At 40.4% G+C, this 23,224-nt stretch overlaps 1 protein-coding gene across 1 annotated transcript; it reads right to left on the bottom strand.

Annotated features, from left to right (window-relative positions):
• Positions 1–274: 274 nt before the first annotated feature.
• Positions 275–23,224, bottom strand: LOC307028354 (sacsin-like). Its single transcript, XM_079663304.1, has 9 exons — positions 23,189–23,224; positions 22,859–22,898; positions 20,990–21,035; positions 20,191–20,278; positions 12,944–13,055; positions 11,201–11,347; positions 9,667–11,098; positions 9,361–9,449; positions 275–9,259 (listed from the first exon to the last, which is right to left on the bottom strand). Exons 1-9 carry the CDS (start codon positions 23,195–23,197, stop codon positions 1,335–1,337), a joined length of 9,888 nt encoding a protein of 3,295 aa, XP_079519430.1. The 5' UTR covers positions 23,198–23,224; the 3' UTR covers positions 275–1,334.

The following is a 23,224-nucleotide window of genomic DNA, read 5'->3' as shown; positions in this document are numbered from 1 at the left end:
TAAAGCAACTTTTAAAGGTGCCATATGACTGAACATTTCTGATCCTCTCGCCTACATATTTAATGTTATCTTTTATTATTGACAGTATTGCATAAATCTCCCTCAAGCAACAGGTGTGGCAACCCAATAAAAGAGAACTAACTGATTATCCTTTTCCAGGGAGTGCCAATATAGAGAATAGAAAAGGACAGAGGTAGAACAACTCACAGGTTTGAGTGATAGTGTCTAGCCCTGGACACATTTACTGTGGTATTTAAAAAAAAAAGACATGACGTTTAATCCTTGATTGAATTGCTTTATTTTCGTTTTTTAATCGATGTAAAAAGTTCAAACAAAAAAGTGTAATAGTGAAGAAACTCAATTATGTGGCATTTGTACTTTCCAAAAAAAGTGGAACAGGGATTATATTGACCCTGAGTAAGTAGTAATAAATGATAACAGAACATCACATTCAATAATTCATATATTTCTGGTTATGCCATTGTTTCTTTGACTTATTGATAACTCAGTGAAACTCAGTGTTTAGAAAACTGTGAGGAAAAAGTCATACAGCGATCATTTTGGTCCTCAATGTAAAGGTTAACAACATGCAAAAAATATATTGATATTTTTACAACAGTCATACATATATTATATTGGTCGTCATAGTTAAAAATTGTAAATGTTTATAACAATGCTGAACAAAAAAAAGATTATAATTGCATTTTTAGAAAGTATTTAAAATAAAGTAATAATATATAAGTAAAACAGAGATTATATTGGACCTAGTGGATAGGTATAAATGATAATAAAGTAAAAATAAAAGTCATACAGATTTTATATTGGACCTCAGTGAGTTTTAACCGTTTACAACATTTCAAAGAAAATCTTGATATTTTCATAAAAAGTCATACAGACAATAAATTGGTCCTCACTTTGAGTAGTTGTACATTTGTAGAACAATAATAAAAAAAGTAAAAGTAATACAGAGTTTAAAGTGATCCCAAGTGAGTGGTCATAAACGACAACTTTGTATAAATATAACTTCCTTGGTTTAATTTCCATAACAAAATAATAGAGGGCCTATCGGTCCTGAGTGAGTAGTCAAAACTCTTCAACAATACTCAAAATATCATATCTACATTACAATGGCCTTTCATTGGCTTCAGAAAGTCCCTACATTACACACACATTTTATGTCAGCCTTTTGACTGATATATGTTCTTTTCAACAAATGGTACTATTATTTTCTTCAGAGTAATGTTTTAATAGAAGAATATGGCTAATGCCATTTTACATGTCAAACAAACCTAAATTGACCCTACCAACACGACGTGTCAGTTTGTCTTGAATCCCTAATTTAAATATTCCTCGACTAAACTCAGAAGCTCAGATGCGCTCTCCAGTGCCAACAACTCATTCTCTGGTTTGAACTGCTCATTTGGAATATGGGGAAATGGATGGCAGTTTGGATACTGAGTCTTTTTGTCGTCCACTCCCAACGCCTTCAGATTCCTCACTATTTGAGGAAGAACTCTCAGTTTGAGGTGGTAGAGGGAAACTTGTGCTGCAAGGGATAAAATGGAGCTGCTGGTGGGATGCTGACCATCTCTCTTATACTTTGCAGCTGTGAGAGACTTTTCCACTGCTTGATGGACTTTGAACAGACACCACTCTGTGCTTGCCCCACTGACGTCTTTGTAGGCTGCGTCGAGATCACAGCGAGCTTGTCTTCTCCAGCGTTGGGCCTCTTCTTTGTTTGGCCTTGGGACATTTTTATTATGTGTCCAAAAATTGTATGAACGGTTGCTTCTGGAGAATCTGTCTCTAGCATTTCTGTGATGCCTGGCCTCCTGATTCCATTCATCATAGAAGTTCCTGAAGTCTGATCTTTCGCTTGAATGAGATGAGCCTGTATTTTGGCCTTTGCCCTTCCCTTTGCTGAGCTCAGCAATTTGATTATGCAGGTATTTGAATGCCTCAGTGGCAAGATCTATGCAGTCAAGGTTTTTGTCAGGATGCCATCTAAGGTAAAGTCGTTTGATGGCTTTAAGCTTTTCCTCCTCAGGAAGAGTCCAAATCTCTTTTAAACATTCGTCAATTTCCATTTTAGCTTCTTCAAGAGAGGCTGGTGAGGATCTCGTAGAAGAGGAACTTGTAGTTGATGGTTTGGAAGAATGTGGCACAGCTCCTTCTAGTGGGACAATGTCCATGCAAGAAGTATCAGCAGATGTAGAAGCAGCAGAACTCCCTTTAGGTTCTGGTTTCTTTTGTCGTTTAAACTGATACAGGTCCAGACAACTGACTTCAATGGGCTCATCTTCTCCAATTTCTATTTTGTATCTGTGTGAATATGGTCCCGACTGCCCAGGCAGTTCTTCAACAATAACTGCATAGATATACTTGTTGTTGGTGCTGTAGCCAACATATTCACCCTCTTCAAAGTTATTGAGGATGTTCATGTCTAAGGAATCATGCCATTCCAGTGGGATTTCTGTTCCAGGGGCTGGTGGATTGTGGAAAATGCTTTGAGTTTCAGCACTGTCCAGGATCCCATTCTTAGCAAGAGCTTCCAGAACATCTTGCATATTGTCACATGTGAGAAGGAATATGAGGACCAGAAGCTGTTTCGATTCCAATATGTTACCTAAAAGAGCATTAATCTCCTTTGTCAATGTCATATTGATGTCACTTATCACCTTATGAATTATGTCGTTGTTGTGTTTCAAGTAAAATATGCAACCTTGTTGCTCTTGTTTGACAAAAACATCGGTTTGAGAGGCAGTCTGGTGTAGTGGCTGTTTATTCACCCAAAGCTCAGTTTTTAGACTTTTGCAGCAGACAATCTGAATTCTGCCAAAAGTCTTCTTGCACATCTCAGTAGCATCTTCTTGTGTTATTTCCCCCTGGGACTGGTCTCTGATAAGACAAATGAGTCCATGTATAAATGCTTCTGAGGACAAATGACTTTCAAACCATCCACTAAATTCACAGTCAGCACCAAGTTCACAACGCTGCATGTCTGATTCCACTACTTTCTCTTCAGTGAATTGAGACAGCATATTAGGCTTTAAGGTTTGAGGCAGCAATCGCAGCAATCGGTGATGCTCATACATGTCATCGCCTAAGTGACACTCACTAAGTTTCTCAAGTAACAGAAACTCATTCTCAAGCGCTTTTTCCAACCTTTTGCTCTCAAACACTGTATCATTGTAGTAGAGTTTGCAGGATGGGTATACTTTACCATCTACTGCAGGAAGATAAAAAGTCATTGAATCATCAACAAGGGACTGGTTTCCTTGAGTTTTGATTAACAGGAAAAACTGCTCAACAGCACGTTTCACAGTTTTCAGTTGGTTTGGGTTGAGATGGGGTTTCTCGCAGGAATCAGCATAAACTGCCCCCAGAACATTACAATACTGCATTGCTGTAGGTGTGTCCTTAACACCAATTTGCTTGAAGAACTTTGAAAACATGACATCGTCGGGAGAAACTTTGTACAAATACGGTCTGAACTCGCGCTCGTACGGGAGTGAAAAAGAAGTATCATCAGGCTTTGCAAGTTCTTTATCCTTTTCAACCAAAACCACAGGAAGACCAGCCAATGGTTGGACTTCAAACGTGTTTACTTGCAGGTATGCATATGCACTTCGAAAAACCTCAGCACGGGTTTGGATCAACTTTTGATCTTTACAGGGCGACTGACAGATGTTCCTCATGTTACTGGTGACATAGTTTGGCGGTGGTTGTTCATGAGCTCCAGCTTTATTCATCTTTTCCAAGACTTCCTTTGACTTATAAAAAGGTAGATGTATAATTGGCATTGAGGACCAAACCAGTTCTTGATGCTGGGCTTCACTGTCTATCAAAGACCCCCTGATTTTAACAGCAGTTCTCTCAGCCACTAATGGTTGGTGATAGTTTTGCAGTTCTTTTTGAATTTTCACAGGAAAAATGAACTTGATGTCAGCCATTTCCTCCAGAAACATTTCCTTTTCGTTCTTGTCTTTAATCTGTATATTCAAGGCGGCTTTGAATATTAAGGATGACTTTGGTTCCAAATCTTTAAGGTCACCATTTCCTTTTGCTTCTGATTCTAACTGGTGTGCAAAGTTAATTATGTCATCTTTTGACACAACATGCTTCATTCCAAGGTCTCTCAGTAACTTCTTTGGCTCTGGTAGAAGAAGCCCTTCACACAAGACAGTCCAAAATCTCTCAGGCACAAACCTCTCTTGGGGCAACATTTTTTTGTACAGCTCAACACTCTTATCAAAGAAGTATGATGCCTTCTCCAATGTGCCTTGAGAATTGGCAATCAATTGCACTGCCTTCATTGAGGAGATGATTGTGTCCCTACACTCACAATGAATGAATTGTGGTGTCAGTAAGAGTTTGAGACAGTGAAGCTTCTGCGTCCCATTGAGCGTGTGTACAACAGGCAGAATAAACTTCATGAAATATTCCAAATCAGTCATTATTTGGATTTTCAATGTGTCTGACAGACTGATGTTTGCATGACTGTATTTGAGAAAAGTGCTGTTTCTGTCAGATAGGGAGAACAAATCCGGAAATGTCTTTGAATATGCGCTGTTGAGGATGAACACCTCTTTAGGTCCATCAATCCTTACTCGTTCACCATGTATTGTTTCAAATATTGGCAAGGATTTGAGCTTTCTTTGATATTCTTGTTTGTCTTTGGACTTGGATACTCCAGACTGCAGGTCACACTGAAGCTCTTTCAACTCCTCAATTGAAAGCTTGGAAAACTCTGAGTGGTTTATGTTGTAGAGCTGCTCCAACACAGAGCTTTTATCATTCACATCCATAAGTTCAGAGTAAAGAAGTAAACGTTGGTCTACATGCATCTCTGTACTTTCAAGCGCCATAAAACCAAGTTTAAAAAGGATGCCTGATATGTCCTCTCCAGAGGTGCTCTTAAGCACACTTGGCATGTCTTTCATTGTTTTCAGGAAGTGTTTGTTGTTCAACCTTGGACACACAACAGGTAAAATGCAGCAGTCGCTGAAGAGCTGCCTAACATCACTTAATGTCAGGCTTTCTTCATCACCATTAGATGTTGCAGGTTTAATTTCACTTGTTAAGAAATTCCAAAGTGATTTCAACCACTTCAACATTGTCTCATGTGGGACATGAAGACCACTTTGTGGATCAACCTCACAGCTCTGAAGAAGTTGCTGAATTAACGGCTTCAGATATTTAGTTGCACAGGGAACTGTCAATCCTTTGACAAGGTTTAAAGTTCGTAGAGCATCAATGTTGTTTCTGTTTGTCTGTAAGTCTGCAAATTGTTCCTTGTAGGCAAAGAACAGACTCTCATAACTCGATATCAGCTTGGGAGATTTGGAGTCAAACACTCTCAAAACATTATCACTTGTGAGAAGAAGTGGAAGTCCATTGAGTGTAATAGAGTTGTCTTCTGTTGTCTTTTTAAAGTCTTTTAAGCAGAAACTCAAGAGCTCAGAACATCTTTTTCCATCTCTGATCAAGGTGGCAGTTATGGGCAGGGGTAAATCCTTTTCTGTTTTGGTTGGGTCATTGACGGTTATTTCTCTGAGGAAAGTCTGCACACTTGAAGGATTCACATCTCTTACTGCAATGCCTGAGGATCTGAAACTTTTCCAAACATTTTGCATGAAAGAAGGTACCAATTTCATTCCAAGATCTTCCAATATTGGCATTATCCTATCTTTTTCCCAGTGTGTGAGATAAAGTGCCTTAGTTGTTTCATTTTCTCTGACATTACACCAGTCAAAAGAATATGTCTTCATTTCTCTGCCTGCAATATTGCGTGTTGAACTCCTCAAAACTGGAATCACATCAAGACCTTTTTCTTTGATTGATCTGTAAACCTCATGTATCATTTCATGCCAATCCTGGCCAACATGTTCGGACACAGTTGGCCAAAAACACAAGTAGAATGACTCAAGACTTGCACGAGTGATATTCTTTTTTGCAAAGTGGTGGCAGATGTACTGAAGGAGATCAGCATAAAGTGGAGCAATGACATTCTGTTTCAAAGATTCATTCCAGTTAGATTTGAGACTTTGCCCATCTTCTATCCAAAGGCCTCTTCTGGCAGAATCTACCTCAAAGTTTGCGTTGACATGCACTGGCAGTCCAGTTGTTCCTGGCAAAGGAAGTGAACAAAAGGCTTGTCCAATAAAACAGATGTTGCTAGGTGGGGCTTCACCAGATAACTTTGAGCTCACTCGTGCCGCTATTGCTGCTTGAGGAAGTTTTTTTGGAAGCGTTAGGTCTCCTTTGCCACTGTTTTTGAAGCTCCCGAACTGTTCTGCAATGATCCATCTACTTAGTCTTTTATCGGAGGTTGAAATGAGTGCATTGTATATAGCCTTGTCTGGCGTCATTGGTTTGTCAGATTGCAGCGCATTTTGTTGAAGCTTAACAAAAGCATCTTTACTTTCTCTGCTTTCCTGTGGTAGGCCTTTTTCAACCATAAAGATTGTTTCGAGTATCCCTGATTGTTCATTGATTTCATGGACCTCTATTTTGCAGATGTTTTTCAGAAACAGAATCAATCCTTCAGGATCTTCAGAGAGTGCAGAGCAAAGTTCGTTCATGTCATGGTCTGTGACTTCCTGCTGTGATATTTTAGAGCGGTTTGCCATGGTACCGATTCTTAAGGGCAATCTGAACATGGTGCCATCTTTAAGGGGAAATTTGTCTGGAAGAAAGGATTTGTAGACATCCATGTACATGTTCTTAAAAGTGTCAGCTAGTTTATAGCCAGTTCCAGCTGGTGGTTTGTCTGAATGACCATCAATGAATTTTTGATTGGGATCGGAAATGCAGAGTAGTTTATCCCCAGTGAGGATGGAGGGGCAGTCAGTCAGATGGTAAACAGAGTTGAATCCTACTCCATATTTCCCTGTCTTCCCTGGAGAGTTGCGCTTTCCTCCTTCTCCCATCTGTTGGATGCCCTTCAGGTCATCATCAGAAAACACTTTGTTGTTGAAAACACACAGTGCTGGACCCTGCAGTTTGTTCCATTTCTCTCCAAAGGTTTTTTCTGTGCCATGCTGTCGTTTGTCCCAAACAAAGTGAATTTCAGTTGCCTCTGCATCATCAGCATTTTGGATAAGCTCTTTAAGGATATCTTTCTTTGATGGATAGGCTGAAATTATGTTTTTAATTCGAACAGTTAATTGTTCCTGCTGTTCAAAATGAAAAGTAAATGGTGAAATGTTTTCAACTGTATAGTTTTGCAGGGTATGATGCCTTGAAGTTTTGATTCCAAAGTGACAAGCCATAGCACGTTGGATATCCTTGTGACATAATGTCACACCTGGATCAACTGCCCTCCATGGGCTGTCATTGAAAAACATCTCACCTGCAGGTTGTAGAACATCATGTTCATTGGGTATCAGACAGTTGGTTGTTTTATCTTTGGCCTCATATATTCCTCTGAGAATTGTGAGACAAATCAAAAGGTCTTTCTTTGGCAGGGTCTTGTTGCCATGTTGAGAGTGTATTTCCTGCAGCACAGTTAGAAACTGACTGGTGGTAAATGTTTTTAGTCCAAACTCCTGAAGCAACTTCTTGTATGGCAAAAATTCATTTGGAACCTTCCTAATATAAGAACTCAGATCAAGATTTTGTGGGTAGTCTAGAACCAGATCCTGTGGTGATACAAACTGGTCGTGGCTCCACAGCCAGTGTGTATCCTTTTTCATCTTCCGTGAAAATTCAGTTATGTGGTCTTGCATGTGTTTGTAAATGCTATGCAGCTTTCTTTTAAAATCCACATTTGTGTTAGGATCAGTCATTTTCTGTGCTTTTGATGTCAGAGCAGACAAATTCTCTATCACTTTTTCAGGTGGGGGTAGGCGTTTGAGACCAAGTTGGCTGCTAACTCTGTCACTGAAAGTACCCAGAGGCATTACATGCTCAACAATGTCCTCATAATCAGAATGTCTTGTTTCATCAGGGCAGAAGAAACAACTTCTCTGAGATGTGTCATTGCCGTACGTTTTATCATTACCAGGCTTAGTACATGGGATCCATTTTAGCATGTTGATGCAATGAGGCTGCTCAGGGGAAAACTTAAACAGATCATTAGTATCCAACATCTTCAAGAGCACCTGAGCTCTATTAAGAGCCTCAGTTTGAGAGTCAACATGCGCTTTGTCAATCAGTGTGGCAGCATGCAAGAAGTGCTCCGGTGACACATCTACTTCTTTGTTTAGTAAGCCAAGATCCGTTAGGCTTTGAAGCATCTGTGATGTGCCAGTGTAAAGAGGTGGAGGGAAGAAATCTGACTCGAAAATGACTTTAAAGGTTTTAATTCTTGGATCAAAAAAGGCTGAGGGTTTTTTCAGTTCTCCATTCACTTCAATGAAGCTCAAATCCTTACATCTTTGTTTCAAGGTCTGATTTTGAGAGAAAAGGATAGCTCCATTCTGTAAAATCCAAGTCATGATTTTCTCAGTGTCTTCTCTTCTGCAAGCCCTGCTCTCAATACAGTCAATAAGGAGATGAGCTGCTTCAGCAGTGTCCAAAGGTTTAACTTTGAGCAGCTGTAACAGTCTGCGATCAGCCTCTGTTGCACACCGCACAACTGAATCAGGCATAGGGAAATCTGTTGGTACTTTTAGACCAGACATCAGAAGCACAGCCTGTTTTGATTGAGCTGCAACACATGATCCATTCATGGTTTGAAACAGAGGCAACTTTGAGAGTAAATCTTTCTCAGTGACTGAGAGACAATCAAGACGAGAGAGATAATCTTTCAGTTCTTCTCGTGCTCCGTGAGAGGAAGTTTTGAGATCTCTGATGAGATTCTGAGAATCCAGGTTCACCAATACTTTCATGACACTCCTTGGAGATGGGCACAGCACATATGAGTCAAGGTCTTCGTGTTTCAGCCAGTCGTTTTCTCTTACCGCTGTGCCACCAAGTTTGTTCACCAACTCAGTTATTTTTTTTGGCAAGTTCACCTGCTTTCTTTTCTGAAAAATTAAGGTTGTCTTCTGCTCTAGTTTAGCTAGTGATACTGGCTGACTGACTGACAGGGGACTGACTGGTATCAATGGCAATCCAATGAAATTACTTAACTCTTTGAAGTGAGTGTTGAGAAATGTCCAGAACTCTTGGAGCCACTCTAAAGGTGGATGTTGATTGCTGCTGACATCCCAAGTAACATGCCCCTTGCTCATCTGCTTCCAGTCCTGTGGCAAAAACCTCTTTGTATATTCAGCCACCCGTTTTGCGTCAATGTTGATGACCTGGAAAATATCTGGAAAATTGGTTTAAATACATTCATTAGTGAGTGAATACATGCATATGACAGATATTATGCATTTTTAAACCAATATACTATAAAATGATTTCTCTTACTTTCTCTTGCCAGTTTTTTCAGGTGGGCACTGCAGGCTGGACGGAGATCATCGGGGATGAAGAGGTGTTTGCAGAATGGTAGCAAGACTCTGGACAAAGGATACATTTGTTGAATAGGCATGTAACAAAAATAAAGACATTTGTATATCATTTAAGTTGAGAAGCCTTCAATATATTTTCCAATAAATACAATTGTATTGTTTTTACCAATCTGTACTGTAGATTGGATTTGGGCAACATTTAAACTTAGTATAGATGTAGTAGTAAATAAAAGAGAAAAAACATCTAAAAAGAAAATCAACCTACCTTGGAAATTCATTGCTGTCAATCAAAGCAGTGTCCTCCTCTCTGTCTGTGAACGATCTGAAGGAGCCATCGTTGAGCGGAAGCAGCTGAAGACCTTCCAGTTCTCTGTATTTTTCATCACTTAGAATGAACTCCAAAAGGCAGAGTTTGTCATGTTTAGAGATAGTGTGCACGTCAATCCTGCGGAGCGAGCCCCTTATGAAAGCTGGAGTCACGTGTTTTAGGGTGTCTAGGTGTGGATAGGCCTCATTTATAGCACTTGCAACACTGCCTGGTAAGGTGACAAGATTTTCTCCACAGGAAACCAAAGTCCTTTTAATTGCCGCCAATATGTCACTGCTTGTTGGACCATTACAGGGGAACACAGCTTCTGATGGAGTGATAAACTTTCTTTCATCTTTGGCAAGAGAGAGGACAGCAACCTTCTGCCTGAATAAGTGATCAAGAACATCCAGAGCAACGGCATGCCATTTGCGTTTGTGCTTTATCTGGGCAATATCTGGCCACAGATCGTACACTGAAGAGACAGGCAGATTATCTTGTTGTGCAAGGTTGATAGCATCTTGAATGATCATGATGTATGCCTGTGGTAGCACCTCCTTCATCAGCAATTCATTCCACACCGCATGTTCGTCATGTTGCTGGTCTTCCTCTTGCCACTTGATCTCTCTTCTGTTGTCTGTGAGGCCAAAGCACGCGTTGATATAAACTGGGAGTCCGGTCTTATTGGATTCATTGTTTGGTAGGGGGAGAAAGCAGCTCAATCTGCTATCACTACTCTCTCTCTTCTCACCACAAGGGAATGCCAAGTCAACTTGAGGGAAAAAGCTCAACTTTTTCGCAAGTGAATCAAGATGTTCTACATTTCCTTCTTTCATGGTACATGTTGTTAAAAGCCATTTTGTTTCTTTGTGGTCTTCTGAGTTGAGGGTTATTACTTTGAATCTTGTTGAACTCTCAATGATTGAATCGTCTTTTGACTCCAGAACGACATCTGTGGAGATTGAGGATTTCACTTCAAGCCTGGTTTTAACAGTGCCATGCATGTTGATATGTATCAAGGAAACAGAGGTCACATTTTTCAGGAACAGGAGACTTAAATCTGCATCCGCAATGAAGCTATCAAAAAGCTCAACCACCCTGTCAGAGTCATAGAGATTATCTGAAATATCTGATGCCTCTTTGCGCAAAGGGAACCTGAAAATTGTCCCGTCAAAGTGTTGGTCCTCGTTGATTACTGTTGACCATTCTTTTCTGCCAACAAGCGAAACTATATCTCGAAAAGGTTGGAACTGGTCATGCATCTTTATTAAAGCTTCCTTGTGTTTTGCATCATCTAAAGACCACAAAAAACCGCTATTTCTTTGTCCAAATATTTTTTCCTGGGGGTCCATCATGCCGAGGTGATCTGAACTGAATATACTGGGCACATCTGTGAAGAAAGTGGATCAACATTGTCATATTAAGTAACTCTGCATTTTCTCTAAGGACTAAAACTTAAACTGAGACAATCTGTATCTTTATGTAGTTTTACCTGTTATGTGGTAAACAGAGTTGAAGCCGATTCCAAACCTCCCAACTTTGTTTGGGTCATTGCGCTTCACACTCCTCCCTGCCATCTGAATTCCCTCCCAGTCCTCATCAGTGAAGGCTGCATTGTTGTATGCATAGAGAGCAGGACCTTTGAATAAAAAATAAAAAATTAGATTTGATGAAAAGTGCTTGAAACATTAGATCAGAGCATTTGTGCATGTTCTTTAATTTTCTTCGGTCTCTATAATTGCTTGTTTTGGATGCTATCCATGCATATATTAAATCGGCTAGAAATATAGGAAAGGCTGAGGGTGTAAACATATGTTTCTGCTTTTACAGTGCCCTCAATGTCAAATTGAGAACCTTTGATTGATTTCAGTAATATAGTAATGTTGTGGTGTTTAGTTTCATGTGGTGACTACTGTTTACTGTATATGTTACAGGTAACATAAAATGCAGAAACTGCCTGTAACGGTCTGAGAAATGTTTATATTTGGATGTTCATTTGTGTGCATTTCTTATCAATTTATGATTTAGTAAATTTGAGTGTAATTAGACAATTGTAAAATGTAGAGTATTATCTGGATAGCAAAATGTAGAATTGTTCACATTTGGGATGTAGTCGGTGAGTCACATGACCACAGTCAGGTCAGAAGGCATTGCCATGGCAACGCATGCCGTTGGCATAATCTACAGCAGTGTTTCTCAAACTTTTTCATACCAAGGACCACTTAACCAATAAAAAAACACTCGCAGACCACCTAACTCCACAAATATCCAAAATCACATTGTTTTTCTAGAACAGATTACAAATCGCCTGAAAATGGTACAAACAAGTGGCAACATGTGTGATGAAGGTGTTGTACTGGGCTATATCATGCAATCGAAAGTTAAAAACGTAAGCTCGCTCCATAGCGGATATATTCCCGTGAGAGTGCGGAAAACTTAAATGAATTAATTTCATATGTGAAATTTTTCCAATATACTCACGGACCACTATTGGGCGCTCACAGACTACCAGTGGTCCGCGGACCACACTTTGAGAAGCACTGATCTACAGGGTTCAAGAGGCGCACACGGTAAATGTTTCTCTTTTGTTGATATGTGTGTTAATATTTAGTGTATGCTTTGATTTTGCTAATGTGTTAGGTGTTACGATTTAATGTAAACTTTCAACTGTTAATTTCTTATAGTTTACACGTTGTCTTCGGAGAAAGAGAGCGAGAGGGAGAGAATAAACCTTCAAAAAAGACATGGCCTTATTTATTTGACCGGTGTAGCTACACTGCCTTAACTGATAATAAACGACATAGCATTTTAGACCCTGATGCCATCTTATCAAGTGATCATGTACTTAGGGTCGCTCGAAGGGTGAGAAGCTTGGTATTGACAAAAAAGAGGAATTGAGTGGTAATGAGAAAAAAAATACTTGACACACATCCTCTTTGGTGAACCACACTGGAGTATGGGAGGAAAACAAGCATAACTAAAAGACTCCAAAGGGGGAGCTGAGCAGGACTTACATTTGAGTATTACACCTTTTCATTAGAAGCCTCAACACTATGTCATCAAGCTACCTCTCCTTTATCCTTTAAATGTATACAAACTGATGTTGATAACCAAGATAGAGCATGGCTATTTTATGAACATTATTACGTTAACATAACACTACAGTGGGACTGGAACCAGCTCTCCTCTGAGCCAAAGATCGGCGCACTATCCCACTGCGCCACATCCTACATACCTTGGTATTTTCCCAATTCATCAGTCCACAGGCGCTCAGTCCCATAGCTTCTGTCATCGTGTATGAAAACCACTTCCGTGGCTTTAGCATCATCTGCATTCTGAATCAGCTCCTGTTGACAAATACATTCAAATCAATTACCATTAACAGAGCCTGACAAGGAGACTTCCGGTATGGGCTGTGCTGAATAGACGCGTGCTCGGTTGGCTCTAACTTTCCCACTTTTATTTCCCTTTTAAACCTCGTCTTTTTCAAGATAATTTGTTTGCAACGGCTTTATAAGCCAGTGTTAACTAAAAAGACCTCCGGCAAAGTCGAAAGCAAAGGGAAAACAAGCTGAAAAAGGCAAAGGGTCTCCGTCAGCGTCGACTCCTAGCATAACTCCAGCTCCGACTTCTGGCATTACTACAGCTTCGACTCCGAGCATAACTTGACATTAGCTTGCTACTGGATGGACATAGAGCAGCTCTCACGGCTGATTTCAAATCCTCATTCGAGTCTCTGACATCTACCCTGGACAGCATATACTCCACTATCACAGACCGCACGGGCAGCGTATACATTCTCTGGAAGCTAATGCTAATGAAGTTGACTAACGTCTCCAGCAACTTGAGAATGCATGCTCCGCTCTGAAGGGGGACAACGAGACACTCAAAACTAAGGTAGCAGATTTGGAGGGACGCAGCAGACGCCAACATCTTGAGATTATTGGCCTACCTGCATCTATCGAAGGTCCCCGTCCGTCTGCCTTCTTCTCTCAACTCCTCGTTGATACCCTCGGCACAGAGATTCTTGCTTCGCCCCCCGAGCTTGACCGAGCTCACCGGAGCCTCGCGCCCAAGCCTGCCCCAGGAGGGAGACCGAGACCTGTAATCCTGCGCTTCCACCGCTTCCAAATTAAGGACCTAGTGATCCGCGAGGCCCGCAGGCAGGGTGAGCTGAACTTCAAAAGGCCATAAGATCCGCTTGTATGATGACTACAGCCCCGACGTGTTAAAGCAGCACCCCGAAGCCCCATGTCTGAGCTGTACAAGCGCGGGTACAAGCCGGCTATCCTCTTCCCAGCAGAGCTGCGCATCACCCTGCCTAACGGGGACCGGACATGGCTCATGTCTACGGAGCCCTGGAGGGTTCATAGAGAGAAAAATAAATAAAACGTGGCCACGTTTTACTAAAGCGTGCGCACGAGTTACTAAAGCGTGCGCACGAGTTACTAAAGCGTGCGCACGATTTAATAACTAAAGCGTGCGCACGATTTAATAAAGCGTGGCCTCGTTACGTGTGTGTGTGTGTTTGTGTGAGGGGCGTTTGGGTGGGGGGCGGCATTTGTTTATGATAGTATCGTTCGTTCCGGTGAACTCCGGCAGGACTATCACATCGAGATTAAGATTAAACGAATTTCTTTCACTTGGGAATACACATATAACTATGGAGAACCAGATTTGTGTAAATTACTGTTCGTGGTCATTTGAAAACAAATGCCGGTGGTGTCGGACACACACAAACACACCGAGCACGCACACAGAGCGGAGCTGAGCGTGCACACACACACACACACACACACACACACACACACACACACACACACACACACACACACACACACACACACACCATGCGTCCCGGTGACAGGACATCTCCTTCATAAAACGAGGCGGAATACTCTGGTAGTTCGATGTGTGTAGAGGTGTGTGTGGTTAAACGTAGCTAGCAGCCTCGATCTCTATTAAGCGGTTCTAATGAAGGGAAACACAATGAAGTAAACAGTAAAAGGCACAGCTCTTTGCAGCTGGTGCTGCTCTTCTCAGATTCTGCTGAGTTACACGTTACTGCCTCCAGAGCCCTGTACTACGGAGCCAGTTCAACAGACCCTGGATATGTTCGATTTACCCGGCTTAACTAGCCCTAACAAACGCAATGTCGATAAGCGGTCCTGCGAAGCTGGTTATCAACTCAGTAAATCAACCAGGGTTTCTCTGACCGGCTGAGAGCGCGTTCACGTGAAAGGGACGGGGTTAGCAACATTTGACCAATCACAAACATGGAGACGCGTGCTGACAGCGCAGTGTCATACTTCATGAATGAATAGTGTAAATAGCGAATCCTGCTTCGTAGCACAGGCCACTGGTGCCGCAGAGATTTCATAAAGTGAAGGAGGTTTTCCTTCTATAAAACAGCTGTGGGCAGCAGATACTGTGAGTCACGGACAGGAATCCCTCAATATAAATAAAACAAGGCCAAGCTTTATTAACTCGTGCGCACGCTTTATTAAATCGTGCGCACGCTTTAGTTATTAAATCGTGCGCACGCTTTAGTAACTCGTGCGCACGTAACTCGTGCGCACGCTTTAGTAAAACGTGGCCACGTTTTATTTATTTTTCTCTCTATGAACCCTCCAGGGCTCCGTACATGTCTGCTCCAAAGGCTGACAAGTTTGTTCAGGACTTGAACATGGCTCTGTAAGCAAGCTAACTATCATGTAGTTACACTGTTATATAACTGTGTTCTCGATGCACTTTAACTGTCAATTCAGACGTACATTGATGCAGTAATATTCTGCTGTTAGGTTAACATTGTCCTTTTTAGGCATATGTCCGGCAGGTTGCTGTAATGGCAAGGCTTAAGTGTTCTAAATATCCAGTTAAACCAGATGCAATTTCCCTGTTGCTTGTCAGCGGGGGAGGGGGGTGCCAGGTATGGAGACAGGGACATGAAGGTACTGTACACCACCTGCCCAGTTTCATTTTATGCTAAGCTCTAACTCCTTATCAGCACCAAGTGGTGCTTTAAGATTTACTAGTTGGAATGTCAGGGGCCTGAATTCTTCTGTGAAACGTAACAATGTGATTAACCATCTAAAACATTTTTTTCAGACATTTTCTTTTCTCCATTCCTGACATAAATTCCAGCCAGCTCATTCTGGGAGGGGATTGTAACTGTTGTATTGATCCTTCACTTGACCGTTCATCTAAAAAGCCCTCTGCCCCATCTAAATCTTCCAAAGTTATCCAACTGTTAATGGAGCAATACGCAGTCTCAGATGTCTGGCGCTTTTTTAATCCTAGTGCCAAGCAGTTCTCCTTATTTTCTCCTGTTCATGGTACTTTCTCCCGAATTGATTTATTTCTTATTGGTAACAAATTGCTCCCCTCTGTTAGCTCGTGCTCATACAGCCCTATAGTTATATCGGACCACGCAACTGTCATTGTTGACATCTCTCTTCCCGGCAGGTCCTTGTCACGTTCCCCCTGGCGCTTCAATTCACTACTACTTTCTGACCCGGATTTTATCAAAACTATTAGGAATCGCATTGACCTTTTTATTTCCACTAATGTTAATCCGGCTGTATCTGCTGCAACAGTTGGGGAAGCGTGCAAGGCCTATCTAAGAGGAGAAATAATATCCTATTGCGCTTACCAAAGAAAAGTCAACACTGAGCAGAGTATCTGCCTTTCCAGGGCTTTATCGGATCTGCAGACAAGATGTGGAGACTCCCCCAGTGCATATATTCTCCAAGAATTACTGACAAAAAAGGTTGAATTTGACATTTTGGCCTCAGAAGAGGCAACATAATCACTTTTAAAAACACGCCACAATTACTATGAATTCGGAAATAAACCGAGCAAAATACTCGGCCACCAAATTCGACAATCCTCTTCCTCTCAGCACATCACCAAAATTAATACTGCTAATGGAATATCTATTAATCCTCAAACCATTAATGACCAATTCAAGGACTTTTATAGTTCATTATACACTTCTGAGAGCTCATCTGATGAGACACAATATGACAACTTCTTTAGGTCCCTAAACATCCCCTCCATTGACCCTGAAATATTGTCTGGGTTAGATGAACCCTTCGCAGTTAATGAAATCAAAGCTGCTCTAATGTCGATGCAGAGTGGGACATTTCCGGGCCCTGATGGCTTCCCTGCTAAAAAAATTGAAATGTTTTCTGATAAATTAACCCCTCTATTGCTTAACATGTTTAATGAATCGTTTCAATCTGGCACACTTCCCCCTACACTACGTCAGGCTACTATTTCTCTTATACTGAAAAAGGACAAGGATCCTCTTCTTTGTGGTAATATATCTTTGCTTTGTGCTGACGTCAAGCTTTTAGCTAAGGTGCTAGTAAAACATTTAGAATCAGTTCTGACTACTATCACAGTGTTTCCCCTACCATTGTCTTGGCGGGGCGCTGCGCCCTGCCAACGGAGCCCCGCGCCCTGTCTGAAATTCAAGGTGTTTTTTTTTTTATTATTTAAAAAATATATATATATATATATATATATATATCACCTGAAGTGATCTATCTACGGTCACGTTTCACATTGAACATGTGCTCTTTTATTAAATAAACTAAACGCCTATGTTATTTATCCAATGTGCATGTTTCAGTGTCCACTGCCTTGCGTATTCACATTCTCCCTCCGCTCTGTTTCTGAAGGGCGGGGCGGGGCTCCATTCCCCCCCCCCCCCCCCCCCCCACAGACACACACGCGAATGCACACACTCACAATCAGAGACAAGAGAGGAGGAAAGGAGGAGAACAACAGCTCTGCTGTCTGTCCGTTAGGGGAAACACTGTATCATCTCCACAGATCAAACAGGGTTAGACAGACACTCTTTAGTTTACACAATGTCAGATGGCTATTTGGCATATTATATTCACCCTCTTCTCCTGATTCCCCGGAAATTATTATTTAAATGGGCGTTGAGAAAGCTTTTGACCGGGTAGAATGGCCTTATTTATTTCACACATTGAGAAGATTTGGGTTTGGCGACACATTTATTTCATGGATTAGGCTTCTATATCCCCCCTAGCTTGCGTCCGCACAAATAATGATTATTCTGATTATTTTCCCCTCAAACGTGGAACTCGGCAGGTTTTTCCACTTTCTCCTCTTTTTTTTGCCATTGCCATTGAGCCGCTGGCGGTGGCCCTCAGGTCCAGTCAGATGCAGGGCATCTCAAGGGGGGGAGTTGGGCATAAACTATCCTTGTATGCTGACAACCTTCTGCTATTCATCTCGGACCCAGACAAATCTACTCCTCCAGTATCGGCTGTGCTGAGGGAGTTTGGGCAGATTTTGGGTAATAAGTTACATTTTAACAAAAGTGAACTACTTCCCATTAACGTTGCAGCTACAGCCTACCCCCTTTCAAAGTTACCGTTTAAGACATCTCTGGCAAGTTTTAAGTATCTGGGCGTTTGCGTGACCAAGAGCTTCTCAGATTTGTTTAGGTGCAATTTCTCCACTCTGTTTGTTCGACTGACTCAAGACCTCCAACGTTGGTCTCTCCTACCTCTATCTCTGGCTGGCAGAATAAATTGCATTAAAATGAATGTGCTCCCCAAATTTCTATATATTTTTCAGTGTATTCCAGTTTTCATTCCGAGACATTTCTTCCATTCACTTGATTGCTCAATTTCTCAGTTTATATGGAACAAGAAAACACCCAGAATTCGAAAAAACATTCTTCAAAAAAAACAAGGAAATGGGTGGCTTAGCATTGCCTAACTTTTTATTTTACTATTGGGCCGCTAACATTCAAACTTTATTGTCCTGGCGTTGTATTAACAAACAACCTCCACCGTGGCTGCAGACTGAGGATGCCTCATGTGCCTCTTCTCTGATGTCCCTCTTGTGCCTCCCCCTGACGTTACCATCCTCAAAATACTCCAAAAATATTGTAGTTAAAAACTGTCTCAAGATCTGGACTCAACTTAAACGGCACTTTGGGTTCCAGGGAATACCTCTACTGTCCCCTGTGCATTACAATCCGCTGTTCACTCCCTCTATCACTGATGCTGCCTTTTCAATATGGGAGATCAATGGGATTGTGTCTGTAAAACAACTTTACATTGATGGAACATTTGCATCTTTTGATCAGCTGGCCCGTAAATTCAATCTACCTAAGTCCCACTTCTTCAGATATTTACAAGTCCGAGATTTTATTCGTAATCGTTTTCCAAGTTTCCCTGCTATTCCTCCTTCTAACTGGGTTGACACTATCTTAAATATTAACCCTAACTTCAAGGGTACCATTTCAAAGCTATACAATACTTTTTTGACATGCCACCCTCTGCCCTCTGATAACTTTCGAACTAATTGGTCAGAGGACCTCAATATAGAGATAGGGACTGAGGTTTGCAGTCTATTTTGAAACGTGTCCACACATCATCCATTTGTGCCCGCCACGGGGTTTTACAATGAAAAGTGGTCCATAGAGTGCACTGGTCCAAAAGTAAACTAGCTCGCATCTATCCTGGTACTGATCCTAACTGTGATAAATGTCACCTAGGACCAGCTAATCTCGCCCACATGTTTTGGACTTGCCCCACCCTATCTCAGTTTTGGAAGTCTGTCTTTGACTCACTCTCAGCTATCACGTCTGTTACCATCCATCCCTCACCCTTAATTGGCCTGTTTGGTTTCTTGTTGACCATTTACTGCCATCCTATTTCGCTGAACTTGTAGCTTTCCTCACATTGCTGGCTAGGCGCGTTATTTTGATGCATTGGAAGGGTCCTCGTCCCCCCTCTCATACACATTGGATAAAGGATGCCCTATACTTTGTGAAATTGGAAAAAATTAAACACTGTATTAGGGGCTCAGACTTAAAGTTCACAAAAATATGGCTACCCTTCTTAGAACATGTTAAGTCCCTCCAGTTGGAGTCTGTCCCCATTGGCTGAGTCGTCCCCATGTACCGCAACAGCTCACAGGAAGGCTCACAAAATGTCTTGCAGGTTTTTATTTATTTATTTATTTGTGTATACCATATATATATATATATATATAGTATTTGTTTATTTTTTATTATTATCTTTTTTTATTTTTATTTTGTTATTTCATTATTACATTATTGTCTAATTGTAACTGATGTATTGTGTCTTGGGGTTGTTTTGTTAGAAATCGCAGGGGTAATGCATTGTATTGCTGCTGTCTTTGTGTATTGAAAATCGCAACAAAAAAAAAAACAGAGCATGACAAGCTCCAAATCGGGGCTACACAAGAGCAAAGTAAAAGTCCCTGCACACCATTATTCCACCTTTACATGTGTTTCACTTAAGTTGCCTAATGGACCTCCTCTCACTGTGTAGGTGCGTACAAACTGCACTTGATTCGGCATTCCCTCACCTGTCTGATGGTTTTGTTGTACCTGATAGGGTGGTATAATACCCCTTTATCATTCTTATTAGTACATAGTGTTGGGTAAAATCAGAGCATTTAACCCACCTTCAAAATTTGTCCACCATCTGGATATCGTCGTAGAATATCTTGTAGGTAGTCAATGAAGGGCGGTGCTGTTGCCCCGAAGGACGTTCTGAACCAAACATGAGGATAAAAGAGTGATGAACAAAAGTGAAAATCCCTGCAGGGTGAGTCTTCTTTAAACAAGATATGAAGAGCTGGAATTTGAAACAAGTTCAACCAGCAGGTACTTTTGACAAATCTTTAGCCATAGGGTCGAAGTGCCTACTTGAAGTAAGATGAGGATGATATATATGTTGCCAAGAAAATGTATTGCGCCCCATAATATTAAGTATATTTTTTGTGACTTTGCCCTCTAATGCACAATGAATTGATAAAATGCCAATTAAAAATGACTTGTATCGAGAGGAATTTTGAATTGTGTAGCATGTGTTAAATTAATGTGTGTCATTTATACATGTGTTGTGTATAATCAGTCACTCAAATAAGCTCTACAGCATCACACAGCACTTTGAATAACAACATGATGGTTTAGGAAGTTTAAAAAGTAAGAACAATAATGTACAATTGAATATAAGGTGATATGTTTTTCCCATACAAAATGAAAAGACTAACATGTATGAAATGTGTCTTTAGGGTGAGTTACTAAATCTGTCCAGGGACTACAGATGAAAAATAGCCTCTTGGCTAACTGGCACATTTCCAGAAATGTTCATTAATGTGCACTGTCTCTTTTAAATAAATGAATAAATAAATAAAAGTACTCCAAAAAACAGATCAGGGCACTCCCTGGGCTGCGGGTTAAGAGACAGTTGAAACTCACCGACTTCTTTTCTTAGTATTCAAACTTATCCCTCCTGGCAAAGATGCTGTAAGAGATTTAAAAAAATGTTGCATTAGCTTGCAGGAAAAAACGTCCCTTTTTATTCATATGTGATAACCACACCCGCTGGCACACATATTAGAAATGTCACAAGCTCCTCTGCACATATTTTAGTTTTCTATAGTGTGATCTCTCCTCCGTTGAGTTGTGTTGACCTCAAACCCATTGCACACCAATCAGCAGATACATAATGACACATGGCTTTTGTTTCATGCTTCATACAGGTACTTCTAGGGTTTTCAATGTCATTGGTAGAATGTTAGTTTCTTGTTTTAGGGCACCTTAGTTATTTTTTAAACAGCACAAGCAAAAGTAGGTGTGAAGGTTTTGTTATTTTTTTAAATCACAAATTAACACAGACACCTTTTAAAACAAACTTTTTTTTGCTAGATTGAGTGCACGCAATCTTGTCAAATGTAACGTGTTAAATGTTAACCAAACTTGTAAATGACCTTTAATATGTCTAACTATATTTTAAATGTGTTACCTTTTTAAAGAAGTGATTATATTTCTATGCCAATATTTTCCTATGATAAAGTCCTCGTTTTGCACTTTTATTTTGGTAGTCATAAAATCGGGACTCTTATGTTGAAGGGACTTTTACCGGAAGTTAATGGTCATCGTAGCAGTGTAAACACTTGTCACACATGAATATGAAAATGACTGATAAACGGAGAAATTAACATATAATAATTAGTTACATTGGGTATTTAGTACCTGACTGAGAAGGGCAGTAGGTTTTTTATTATTTTATTTTATACGTTGATTGATATTATGTGGTGTTATTTTGTGGTTTAGCAGAGTTTTGTGTGTAATGTGTTCAGCTTCGTTAGTTAGGGGGCAGTAGTGAGCTATTTTTACAAGTGAGTTTGTCTGCTAACATAAAAACATACAATACAGTAGTCTATTGTGTATGTGTTTTAGAGTAACTAGTTCATATGGGTTAAAACTGCACATGTGTGATTTAAAATAACACGCTACGAATTCATTAATGCTTATTCTGGTCAAGTTCAGTTAAAAAGGGTTAAAAGGTCATGTTTCATGGTTTATTGTCAGTAGGTAATTGCATTATTTAGTTTTCATTAGAATAGGTTAACAAATGCAAGGAATGGAAAATGTTTTATCCATGAGACAATGACTAATTATTGTATTTTCTTTCGTTTTATGGTAATTACGTTGGTAATGATTGTATACAAGCAAGGGTGTGCAATAAACAGTTCCCATCAGTTCGAGGGTATGACCATCATTCAGCCGGGTACGCTACAAAAACTCATGTCAGTTTCCTGCAGCTCACCTCCTCCTGCCAAAAGAGTGAGCTGCTGAATCACACCTGCCTTAGTGGGGTGGATGATTGGACTGTCCCATTTTTGTAAAAAAAAAGGGGTGTTTGGATGAGCCACTTAACCTAAGCTCCCCTTTTTTAAGTAGAGCCATTTTTTGCATCTCCCCTGCAGTCAAATATGGAGTGGCTAGCAATACATAATCACCCGAAAGTTTTTTTAATGTATTTATTGAATTTGTATCATTTTAAAGTTAGGAGATAAAGGCAGTCTCTAGACCAGGGATGTCCAAACTACGGACCAGGCCAACTGCATTAATAACATAAAAGTCAAAAACCAAACAAATTCTAAAAGTATAATGGCCCCTTTTCATATATTGTACTTCTTAAATATATTTATATATTTTTTTTAAATCTGGTTGGTGCTCACCAGCTAGACTGAGCAGCAATCTGAGGCTTCTGTTTTAAGGAATAGGCTGCCAAAACTTTTTGTAACACATTTTTTAAATAATTTGTTTTTTCAACTTTACCTTCTCTTTTCCTGCAGCCTCTCTGTGGTGGATATTGCGGCTGTCTCACAAAGAATAAAGCCCAACCCCAAAGCAGGAAATGAACCAATAAAATGCAAAAAAAACAAATGCTAATTATACATACAGGGATGTTGAATGAAGTATGAGCATGAATACTTTTTTTTAATCTGTATAAATCAGAACCTTTTATTTCACTGGTATCAAAATAGTCCTCTATAGAAATTGTTAGATTTCCTCATATATAACCTAAAACATACTTTTATTTAATCAGATGCTAATACAAATAACACAAAAGTAAAAAAATAAAAATGGAAACAACAGTAGGCCTACCCCATTCATATTTGAAGAGTTTTCCGTTCGGTTCAG

Source organism: Notothenia rossii (genome assembly GCF_949606895.1).
Source record: "Notothenia rossii genome assembly, chromosome: 2".
In the NCBI taxonomy this organism is placed as follows: domain Eukaryota; kingdom Metazoa; phylum Chordata; class Actinopteri; order Perciformes; family Nototheniidae; genus Notothenia; species Notothenia rossii.
Note: the sequence above shows the minus strand (reverse complement) of the source record. Positions and strands in the feature narration are given on the sequence as shown.

Coding starts and splice junctions, on each gene's coding strand:
- LOC307028354 (XM_079663304.1), bottom strand. Junction 20,279..20,989: donor AATACTAAGAAAAGAAGTCG/GTGAGTTTCAAC, acceptor TGTTTGGTTCAG/AACGTCCTTCGGGGCAACAG. Junction 9,260..9,360: donor GAAAAAACTGGCAAGAGAAA/GTAAGAGAAATC, acceptor CCAATTTTCCAG/ATATTTTCCAGGTCATCAAC.